At 42.8% G+C, this 12386-nt stretch overlaps 1 protein-coding gene across 1 annotated transcript; it reads right to left on the bottom strand.

The window, feature by feature from the left end:
- Positions 1 to 1410: 1410 nt before the first annotated feature.
- RTCB (RNA 2',3'-cyclic phosphate and 5'-OH ligase) lies at positions 1411 to 12365 on the bottom strand. The gene is made up of 12 exons (XM_081877713.1): positions 12168 to 12365; positions 10788 to 10866; positions 10145 to 10212; positions 9584 to 9683; positions 8259 to 8415; positions 7680 to 7836; positions 6550 to 6709; positions 6128 to 6303; positions 5442 to 5630; positions 4935 to 5045; positions 4401 to 4520; positions 1411 to 3297 (listed from the first exon to the last, which is right to left on the bottom strand). The coding sequence occupies exons 1-12, from the start codon at positions 12258 to 12260 to the stop codon at positions 3190 to 3192; spliced, it is 1518 nt and encodes a 505-aa protein (XP_081733839.1). The 5' UTR covers positions 12261 to 12365; the 3' UTR covers positions 1411 to 3189.
- Positions 12366 to 12386: the final 21 nt, after the last annotated feature.

Below are 12386 nucleotides of genomic sequence, written 5' to 3' on the forward strand. Positions count from 1 at the left end.
GAGGAATAGGTGGAAGTCAGCGCAGTGCAAACGCACCAGGGGAGCTGTAATTGGATCTGTTTAAAAGCCCATCTAATTCATCCCTTTGAGATACAAGCTTGTAGGGCAAGCGGGCTAGGCGCCAGTGTCACAGAATCGTAGATCTGAAAGGGACCCCAAGGGTCATATAGTCCAACCCCCTGCAAGACAGGCTCCCCCCCAATGTGGGGCTTGAACTCACGACCCAGAGATTAAGAGTCTCATGCTCTACCATCTGAGCTATCCCAGCAGATACGTATTCATGGTTTACTGCAAAGGTGGTGAACAGTTTTTTCAGCCCAAGGGCCACCTTCCCTTCTACATAACCTTCTGGGGGCCACATGCCAGCGCTGGGCAGAGCTGGAGGCAGAAGGGGACCAAGTAATGAATGTGCATTTCACTTCTGCCCAGCAGGCTAGTTGATTCACACTCACCCCTGCTTCCCCATCCTCCATCCAGGAAAGCAGGAGGTATTGCCAGACTTCAAGAACGTATTCCAGCCAGGTGAAAGCAGGGCCGACAAAGGGTGTAACTCAGGAAGGTGTGTGGCCTGGGGAGAGGCCCAACGGCTAGATAAAAAGCCACGCTTGGTCCCTGGCCCCAAGGTCTCCCATCCCCAGAGAATGGACAGGATATGTAAGTCTTAGTGAAGATTTCACACTAGCGTAGGGCAGAACTGCTTTCACCAAGTTGTCAGCATGCCACGTTTGCTAGGCTTCTTCTGCCTTCTTAAGTATGAGAATGTGCTCAACGCCACTCTTAAATAGTAGTGCTAAGCCAACATAAGGGGTGAGGCAATTCAGCTCGCACGTGAGTCATCCTAGTGCCCTGGAGGATAGATTTTATATAGCCATTACAACCATTTTGTTGTTGTTTTGGCCTGCGTTTCAGCAATATTGCATTTTATTACCCCCTTTTAAGTTAATTCCAAGTCACTGCTGACATCAGCAAGCATCAGTTAGAACAACCTTTTCCAGAGGAATCCACGGAACAAGAAAGGGCCAGGTTGGATTCTTTACCAAGCGGCTTGTTTCAAGCTCTCCTAGAGAAGTTACTCCACAGCTTCTGCATTTCTTGCATTTCCCTTTAGCTAGATGCCCCCTATTGACTGTAGTTGGATTTACACCATTTAGCTGGGGGAAAATCACAGTGAAATCCTACACAGGTCTACACCCCACTGAGTACACTGGAACTTATATATAAATATAAACAAGTATTGCATTGCAGTCTCAGATAAGTAAAATGCAAAGAGGTGATTTGCAAAGTTCAAGGTTAACTATTTTTCCACAGCATCTGAGGTAAGTGTGAGGATCACCAGGTTACTCAAGCCATGTTATCTGTAAATTAAATGTAATTTTCTTTACAAGAAATATAAATAATGACACTTTGCAGTGATTTTCGTGCATTCTCTGTTTATTTGTCGGTTTTGAGACCTATGTAGAAAATCACTTCCAGAATGTCAATAAAATTCAAACAATGACTTTGCAAATCATGCTTATTGTGGAATAGAGCAGCCATCACTGTTACTTCATGAGAGGATGGCAATAGTGTTTTCAAAATCTAACCATCCAGCAGATCAAGTACTGGAGCACTTTAATGTAAACAGAAAACAACAGCGCCAGAAGGGGAAAAATAACCTATGCTGGTCCTGCTGAAATCATCCTAATCTGTACCCAAACAGAGGTAGCTTTGCTGCTTCCCCACCCATCTGCAATGTGCATGTGCGAACAGCAGCCCATGAGATGAGGAGTTAACAATTCCCCCTTTTACATAGTGAGCCAGTTCACACATAAAGGAAAGTCAAACCATGGTGAGAACACGTGAGTATTCCCAGGGAGGAACATATGTCTCTACTTCTGCTGTGAGCTAAACCATGGTTTGGCTTAGCATGTCACCTGAACCTAGGATCATGCTTTGTCTCCTTTAGACAAACCATGAGCTGTGAACTCAAGAATGAACCCCGGTTACAGCTTGTTGTTTATGTGAAGTGAGACAAACCACAAGCTTGTGTACAGACAACACTAAGCCATGCCCAGGTTTAGCTCACAGCAGCAGGACTTGGAGGAAGGAGTGAAGTGGCTTCAATCTCCTCTCTGGGAACCCACATTTTTGTGGTAAGTGGTTTAGCTTTGCATTTTATGCGCACAGCTAACTGACATGCTCCTTTGCAGTTTTAAAGAGTAATCTAAAGCTTTACTCACTAAAAAGGAGCAAGACTGCTGGGTAAGTTCTCCAGCTTGCAGCTTTAAGAGGCAGTGTTCCTTACCTTTTGAATGACCAGGTGCAGTGGAAAACAGGACTTATGTACCTCGAATGGTTGCTCAGCTTATGTTTCTCATTTTTCTAGTGCCAGGACACAATCTGTCCATGCCAAAGCAATTACAGCTTCTATAGCATCAGGATGCCCTGATTCATGAGGGACATCAAGGGAAAGTTGGCTTCTCTTCAAGGAATACCAAATTTTCTCTAACAAAGTTTTCCAACTGAGCTGTAATCAGGGATTCCAGTAAACATACATACACAGAAAACCATGGGCAACACAGCTTGTGCAAACCTACCACCTCTTATTCAACAGAACCACCATGCTAGTGCACTTATGGGAGCAACTATTTGATCATAGACTTTTAAAGTAGAGTACTTGTGACAGTAGATGCCACATATATGAATGATATTGTTCAGGCTTTATTGCAAATCACAGTGCAAAAAAAGATTCCCTTTCTATCTCCAATAGTACAGATTGGTACATTATAAAGGAGATCAAACAACTCATGTCAGGAGAAAAATACAAAAACAACCAAGTGAGAACAGTAGTATTTGTACTTGGTCTACACCAGAGAAAGCCTCCTTGCAGATTGGTGGCTATCAAATCAAAATTGTCAGAATCTCACCATGAAGGGCACAGATAATTTATTAAGAGCGAAGAATCTTCTGAACAAGGTTGCTTTTAGATTCTGCTAAAAGAAATTCACCTAATTTTAGATACCACTCTAGAAACGAAGGGCTATGTGTCTTGATTTAGCTCCCCTTAGCAAAGAGAGCCCCTCACCCCCAGGCACAAACTTACTTTAATGAGTTCTAACATAGAGTCTGTGTCAGTTTGTATTCTAGATGGAAACAACCTTCAAAGGTCTTCAGCAAGAACAGTGCTGGCCAGTTCAGGGAAAGACTTCCTTAGCCTTTGATCACTGCTATGGGTCTCAGTTTAATGGCTTTCTTGCTGATGCCAGCTGCATGGCAGGTGTTAACCACATCTGTGACATTCTTGTAAGATTCAGGTGCCTGGGATAAATGAGATGTAAAAGGAGAGTTAAGAATATGTTTTGACGTCTTTTTCTAATAATAATAATAATAATAATAATAATAATAATAATAATAATAATACTATGAATTTCTATTCCACATCATTCAAAAAGCTACCAGGCAGCTTACAATACACTAGGCTCTCAATACATGCATACATTCATAGGATTAATACAATGTTAGAATAAAAATCATTTTATTCTTTTGTACTGTTTTATTGTTGTTAGCCGCCCTGAGCCCGGCTTCGGCTGGGGAGGGCGGGATATAAATAAAATTTATTATTATTATTATTATTATTATTATTATTATTATTAATTTCAAAAATCATCTAAGCAAAATCACTTAGGCTTTCCTTGATACAAGGCAAGAAATCTCAGATAAACTCTCCAAAATGTGTGCTTAAAAGAGTAATGCCTTTCTTTGATTTCTCAAGACTTGGATTAAGGCGAGGTTCTTAAAGAATAATTAAGCAAGATTGGTGCTACCACTGAAAAGGCCCTTCTTCCTCCTACAGTAACTCCCTTAAAAAAAAAAAAGGGGGGGGGCTTTCACCAGATCCCATATTACCAAGCTTAAAAAGACAGGAGAGCACCTATTTCCCACCCCCACCCCCCATTATTCAGTTTATGAAGGACTATATTAAGTCCTTTCGAACAGGTGTACTGTAAACCACCCTGTGATTCTCCGATGAAGGGTGGTATAGAAATGTAGTAGTAGTACTGGTAGTAGTAATAACAATAATTTTCAACAAGCTTCCCTCAATCTTTAGGGGGGGAAATGTTTTTTGGGCATCAGAAGAAATAACTGAAATGAAATGTACAACATTCGCTTGCCTTTCAGACTCTATTAAGTGATACAAAAGGAATGTTCTGAACAGTGACATGGGACACTGGATGTTCCCAAATGAGGGAGGGGGAGAGAAAAGGAAACCATTTAAGCCTGGAAGAGGTTTAAGGTTCCTAGAATGGCAGAGTCCAATAAAGTGTTGTGTCACCTTGTTGCTGGCAGACGTTAATACTTCACCAGGAGAGGAAGCTCACCCCAGAAGTAAATTCCCACAAAGAAGTTTATAAATCACTTACTTCTTCCATAACCAGTTTGGGGGATGCAACCCGGATTGCAATCCCCATGTCCGCCAGCTTGTCCAATACGTCCTGGAAATCCAAGTTGCGCCGAGATTTTGCACGTGACAATGCACGGCCCTAAAAACGACAATCACTGTTTCAGTTACTGCCATATCCTTGGGGGAAACGCCCCCAAGAGCCGCACACACTCTCTGCGAGCTCTTTAAAGGGAGCGCTGAGCAGAGCCTGGGATACATACATTTTTAGGAGGGAAAGTGCGTCTTATGGAGCAAAAAATATGGTAAATGTGAAGCGAGGGAGCAGTTGAGTAAGAGCAGTGATGGGCAAAGTAAATCTGGATCTACCAGTAAATCACTGGGTGTTGGAAATCTACTTGGAAGTATTTCATTGGAAGTATTTCATTGGAAACATATGGGTTCTGCACAAGGCTCCAGTTGATGGAACTTGGGGTTCTGGTAATAAACAAAATATATCCCACTAGATGGAAGGCTGCCCATCCCCAAGCTAGATGAAAGTTGCTTTGTTACTCACCGCTCCATGGCAGGTGGTACCAAAGGTTTCAGTCATGCCTTGTTCGGTACCAGTAAGGACATAGCTACAAGTTCCCATTGTTCCACCAATCAGAACAGGCTGGCCAGTTAGCTGCAGAGGCAAAAAGAAGGGTGCAGAATCAAGATGACACGTCCCCTCAAGCTGTAAGCATATGCTGTTCAGCAAGGGTCCACTGAAGGTCACTACTGATCCACTCAGGGTCAAGCTTCCATAGTCAATCAAGGAAATGTCAGACAGGAGACATGCAAAATTTGACCAATCGGGATGTTTTGATTGCAATACAGCAGTACAGCAGACATTGAGAAATATAAGTCTTGACAGCCAGAAGGTTGCATGGTTGCATGAAAAGGAATAAGGTAGAAAAGTGCACCAACACAATTGTAGGAACATGAGCTGTTAGGTGTGGAAGTCCACGAGGAGTAACAAATATACTATTTGCAGGACCTGTTGGCATTGGTAAGAAAGAAAAGGGCAACAAATTCATACCTGGTAATCAACCGCAATGAGGGGGTGGTGGGGAGGGAAAGCCCTGGTTGTTCCTTTCCGGTGCACCAGCAGGGTCCGTTCTTTTCCATCTACCACATGCTGCTCTACTTTGGCAATGTTGTGAGATACATCATAGATCACATGCAGATCCAGATCATCAGGGGTGGTATTGAAGACTTTAGCAAAAGCCTAGAAAACATTATAGACATAAGGAGAAGTCCTCTGAATTAAAAAAAAAATTTTTTTTAGAGCTGTTAAGAGCCCAAATCATCTGATGAACATATAACTTATGGCTGTTACCATGATGACAGTGGTGGAACCACACCTCCAGCATCTACTCTCCGCAGTGCCCTCACATTATTCTACTGAACATAACTCAGCAGTTTAAAGTTCAAGGGGAAAGTCCATTTTCCTCCCAAGAAAGACAAAACTCATTAATAGGGCCCAGCCCCGTTCATACATCCTGTTTATGAGGAAGATGACAAGACACTGCGCCACCAATCCACAATCCAGTTAAGCCAACCTCTTCCTACCAACATGGAATGATATGGATTAACTTCTGGAACAAAATAATTTAATCATTCCAGAAATGTTACCCAGGTGTCAATCAATCAGAATGCAGCTGAATAGATCCCACTGGGGCTTAAAGAGACAGAAGTGAACAAGTTCATGCTCTTTCTTCTCACCTGTCTGGTGAGGAAAGTCATGGAAGAACGATTGACCCATGCATAGTTTCCAGCTGCTGCCATTCCCTTCAAGTAGTCCTGTCCCTCCTGGGAAGCAATCCTGGCACATGCCAGCTGGCGGTCATTCACTATGATCTTGTCTCGTTTCATAGCTTTTTCCATAGCCACTAGGGCATCTGTAAAAGGGGTGGGTGGTGGGGAAGAGAGACAAAAAGCAAATTCAGTGTAGGTCTCCATTAAGCCCATCTGAACTAGCACACCCAGAAACTGGCCATATCTGAGGCTTCCACAAATGCCAATGACATGCATGAAGACTGGGAGGAAATAATGCATAAAGCAGTAACTGGAGTCTGTGGATACCTGCAATAAGGGGGGAAAGTTTCAAGGGCAAAGAAGAAGAAAGGAAGAAAAAGCCTAGATACCTGTAGCTACTTGGTGGCCAAGGCCTCTGCTGCCACTGTGGATCATCACACAAACTTGGCCCTTGTGGTCTATGCCCATCTTCTTGGCAGCATATTCGTTAAAAATTTCATCTACAACCTGGATCTCAGCATAATGGTTTCCTGCTCCCAAAGTCCCCAGCTGTCAAATAAAACAAGAAAGCTTAGCAGATACTGAAATGGGAAGCAAAATGGAAGACAACTGGTTGAGGCAATGGCCTCCCAGTCTTTGATGCCATGTGGCATCTCGCTAGAGGAAGAGATACTGCTGAGAGCAAAGGTTTCAGCTATAAGCCTGAAATCTACCTGAGTGTTACAGTTTACTGAACTGTAAAATATTTGCCTCAGTTTAGAACTGTGGGAATATAAATTTCCTTGTTGTGTTCACACTAGAAAGCCCATGTAGTCAATGCCCAGTGCTTATCTTAATCTGCAGCCAGACACCTCTGCAAAGCTCAAACCCAAGACATTGATGACATGACCTCTATTGATCAGATGCTAAGGAAGGGTTCCTGTATCTGTACATGGAAGTTTATTTTTTAGCTATTATTCTCCTACTTGATATTTCTTGTTACTGTTTGTTTCATAGGTTCATCATATATTGGACAATGCAAAAATTGTCCAATTTTTTTACATGGCAGCTCAGAGATGAGGAACTTACTGCCTTCAGATTATTGTGGGACTCTTAACTCCCATCAGCTCTAGCCAGCATGGCCAGGGATGAAGGGAATTACATTTCAACAGGATCTGGAGCAGCATTGGTTTCACATCCTTGTCCTAACAAAGCAGCATGCCAAGACATTGGTTTTCAGGAAATTCCTTGAGCTTACTCAGAATTGAATGATACTTGAACATAGATTCTGCCCTCCCTGGCTACCAGCAAATCCAGCACCTTTAGTCAGTGTAAGTTGTTTTAAACTGTTTTTAATATTGTGTCTTAATTGCTGTAACCCCCTGTGGGATCTTGTGATTGTGATAGCAATAGCAATAATAATAATCCTCTCATCAAGACTTATTTTTTCCTTGCATATTCTCACTCTGCTGAAATGTACCCAAGAAGTTAGCATGAAGTTCTAAGTGGTAATGCAACATCATCTCAGAAGACCAATTACCTGGGGCAAACCCCTTTTCTTAGCCCTCGCAGAGACTTTATTTGGATCAGCTTGCAGCATCCTCCCATATTCTTCACAGTGCTCTTTATCCTCAGCCCAGGCATAGCCTTCTCGGAGGGACCAATCTACCCCCATCTCCAGAGCCTCCTCTAAATCCCTGGGGCAACACACAGAGAGATTGACTTCTAGTAATTGACACAACTGATTGGTATTGTTGTACTGATTACATAAGAAAAACAATCCTGAACTTTTGCAGATATCCAGATTTCTTTGGTTGCTCTCAGTTAAATAATTTCAGACTGCTGACTGTGGATTCTTACTGTGTATTTTCACTATATACATTGTGATTTTGGTTAAGGGGTGCTATTTTTAAAAACCAATTAAAAAAATACAGGGCCGAATTAACAATGACACATGGCTCTTTATTTCCTACTACAACATGGCTAGATACCTGACTGTTAAGGTACAGTTAGGGCTTATTAAATTTATACATTGCTTCTCACACAAAAAGACAAGGGTGGAGGGAAGACACCCTTCCAGTATGGAGATGCTGCTGGAGAAAGGAAAGTTAACACTTACTTGGCGTTCATAGGAATGACACCCTTGGACCCCACACCAACAGGAATGTGGTCAAACATGGCCTGAGCAAGCTGCTCCTTCACAGGTTGGACATCACTCTCATCAAGATTGGTGCGCAAGAGCCGTACGCCACAGTTAATGTCGAATCCGACACCACCTGCATGAGTAAAATAAATACAAATACACCCTTCAAAATTCATACATGCAATTGCAGGACCAACTCATCACCACAATCAAATGTTCTTCAAGAGAAGTTATAGTTAAATATTTTTCAGCAAACGTCCCCTGACTTGGACAAGTAAAAACATCAACCCCTCAATTTTGTTAGTCAGAAGGAACACAACTAATCTGCACTGGTTTGGAAGGCACAGATTACAAAAAGATAGCACTTCATGGAACTTCTGCTCAAGGAGCCTGAATATGCAGAATTCATAAGGGCTATTTTAGTATTAAAAACAAATACAGTGGTGCCTCGCAAGACGAAAAGAATCCGTTCCGCGATTCTCTTCGTCTAGCGGTTTTTTCGTCTTGCGAAGCAAGCCCATTGACAGCTTAGCGGATTAGCACTATTAGCAGCTTAGCGGCTTTTAGCGGCTTATTGGCTTATCGGATAAGTGGCTTAGCGGCTTAGAAAAGGGGGGGGGGGAACCCGCAGGAACTCGCAAGACATTTTCGTCTTGCGAAGCAAGCCCATAGGAAATTCGTTTTGCGAAGCACCTCCAAAACGGAAAACTCTTTCGTCTAGCGAGTTTTCCGTCTTGCGAGGCAATCGTCTTGCGGGGCACCACTTCTTACTCCTTCTTACTCCAAAACAAGCATTCCTAAATTGTATTTGTTTTAAGTTTGCTTCAAGGTGGATGTCTTCATTGCTACATTACATTACAGTTAATAATGTCCTAGGCATGGATTTCAGAGAGTCCAGTGGGACAATAACTGTAAGTTAATTGACATTTTACATATTCATCTGCAATGTACCTCCATCTGAATGAATACAGTGGTACCTCCAGTTGTGGACAGGATCTGTTCTGGAGCTCCCGTCGGATCCCGAGGTTTCCGCAACCGGAGGGACTGCTTCTGCGTGTGCATGCACATGCGGCAGTAGACCGCTTCTGCGAATGCGTGCACAGCAAAAACCCAGAAATATACTTCTGGGTTTGCTGCTTACATATCCTGAAGTTTACGTAAGTGGAAGGATACGTAAGCAGAGGTACGACTGTACTGTGAAACACATTTTGTTTTCCCATCTGGTTTCGATACATTGCATAGATCTGCAGAATAAGGGTTCTCTCCCTGCACAGAGAACATCACATTCAAACTGCTCATACCTGGTGATACCACTGCTTCTGGGTCATTCATATCAAAGGCAGCCATGTTACCAATGGCAAACCCATAGCCTGAGTGGACATCCGGAAGTCCTATAGATCTCTGAAATTCATTTTTAAAATAAACAAAAGAAAGGCAATCAGTCATAAGATGTGAACAAATGAGGATTCTATGACAGCATGGACTCAAGTTCTACTTGCCCTGCCACACAGTCACTGCAAAATGGGCATTTCTTTAAAAAAATCCTTTGATCCTAGCCAAAAACTCAGCAGATTCATGAAGGGCAGCTCACAAATTTAGAAATTGGCCAGAATAAGTTGCATGTAGGCCCCCTTCAAAAGTAAGTGGTGAATGTTAACAACTGTCATCTTGCCCTGGATTGCTGGTGTTTAAATGTCAGGAAATTGTTGTGATGGGTCAATTTAGTGAAGGCTGAATTATTTCAAAATTATTTTTGGAATAATTAAGAGGGCAATGCTACAAATGCTGACAACACATATGGGGCTTCTATTTTGAAACACTGGGTCAACAGGATATAGGGACAACTCTTTAAAATCACTCACATGAACAATGCCAGGCAGTGCAGCTACATTTCCGATTTGTTTCATGGCTGGGAGGAAGCCACCAGCTCCTAAAAAAGATGGATGATGAGAAGAACAGTCATCCTCCTTTCATACAAATTTGTGTTTGATGACATCACACCATTACATCAACTTTCCTTTAAATTTGCATGACCATGTTACACAGGTGAAAACTTCACTGTGAAGCACATCTACTTAGAGCTGGCATAAGACAAGCTGTGACCAAGAACACAGATGTTTCAAAGCCAAGATTAAGGGGTATTTGGTTTCATTTCAGTGCAGTTAAGATCCCTTTTGACAGACCAGAAAGTACTAGCTTAAATTAAGCAAGCAAAATTATGCAGCATGTTCTACTTCTAAATGAAGTCTAAGTCTTAAAACAAATTGTGTTTCACCATAGTCTGACAAGTGGCAGATTAATTATAGAGAGAACATTTTCATGAAGGCTTAGAATATTTTTCATCAATTAAGAATTGCTCTATGGTTCCTGAACATATAGGCAGTCCTAAACTCTAAATGCATTGGTTGAATCTATGTGAATTCTGGATTCATCAAAAGTGAATCTGGAGCTATGATTCCACACACAACAAACCAGTGAGATTGGGTGACAACAACACATACTAACCTCCACCTCTGCATGAATTTCTTAACTCTTCAAACATTAACTTCTCTAAAGGATCATTCACGTAGAAGACACCTTCCACCTACAGACAGAAGAATGAGGAAAAAGGGAAACAAAATGCATCAGTTCTTACATAAGGCCTGTGACAAAGATTTACCATTCAAGCAGAAGCTGGAATGTAGCTGCATCTAAGCAGGCTACAAGGCTTAGCCACAATTAGGGAAACTTTAGACACTTCTAGTAAAAGTTTAGATGGACTAAAACTTGGAATATAATAAGCTTGGCTGAATACTTGTTACAGAAGCTGTTGAGTTTCAGTAAGAATTTCACATATCTTGAATCATGGAACAAAATGTATCTTCTGACCCATGAATGACACCAATGCTGTAGTTAGCAATCTTCAGTTAGAGATCAAAAGTGAGAACTTCCTTGAGCAGTCCTAGAGACTCTCATCTAGTTGTGACAAAATGAGAGGTAGCTTCTCAGAAGTACTTGAAGCCCTAAACATTTCTAAAATACAGTTTCCTTCTTATGGGGCAATCTAGGAAAGTCTGTATCTTGGCTCTAGGCCACAGAAGCATCCCAGACCACTTCTGAGAACATGAAAGAAGCCAAGACCCAAATACTGACTGCTGGTAGCCCTTTTTTAACGCGGCAAGAATACAGCAACACCCAGCAATGATGGAAACCTGCTTCAGGAGGCATTTTTTAAAAAAAAGATTTTATCATGCATATAAAATTTTACTTTCAAGCGGTTTTAAAGCCAGTTGAATACCACATTCATCTCACTAGAGAAAGGTTTCAGCAGTGCTTTAACGCTCCACATGCATAAGTAGTGCAATCATAATGCTACTAATAATCCGAATGTAGCATAAACTAACTTCAAACCGGTATTTGACACAATGTACTGAAGGATGATGTACGTCAGAAGGCCCAACCAGGTACGGAAAGCAGTTGGCAATGCGGTACTTAAATCTTGAGGGAGCGGCACTCTGCACATGCGTGGGGGAAGTTTTAACCATTACAGTGGTACCTCGGGTTAAGTACTTAATTCGTCCTGGAGGTCCGTTCTTAACCTGAAACTGTTCTTAACCTGAAGCACCACTTTAGATAATGGGGGCTCCCGCTGTTGCCGCGCCGCCGGAGCACGATTTTTGTTCTCATCCTGAAGCAAAGTTCTTAACCCGAAGTACTATTTCTGGGTTAGCGGAGTCTGTAACCTGAAGCGTCTGTAACCTGAGGTACCACTGTACTTCGCGCGTTCCTTCACTTCAGCAATAAAGGCGAGCCTGGAGGGGGGGGGGGCTAAGCACCGGCTCAGACTGAACACGCCCCTACGTGCCTGTCCCCACACAGACCCCCACCGTCCTCCGACCCACTCACGTTCATGTTGGGCACGAAGCCCTTCTTGATACGCCAGCAGTGCTTGTCCAGCTTGTCCAGGTACTGCAGCTCATCGTTGTAGCTTCGGCTCATGGCGGCGGCGGCGATTCCGAGCAAGCTCCGCTCTCTGCCGTGGCTCCGTGTCACTGAAGTCCGCCAACGGCGCGCACACGCTCCTCTTCAGCGCCGCTACGGAAGCCGAGGAGGCCGCGCGCAGCC

This window comes from Podarcis erhardii (genome assembly GCF_964252035.2).
Source record: "Podarcis erhardii genome assembly, chromosome: 10".
In the NCBI taxonomy this organism is placed as follows: Eukaryota; Metazoa; Chordata; class Lepidosauria; order Squamata; family Lacertidae; genus Podarcis; species Podarcis erhardii.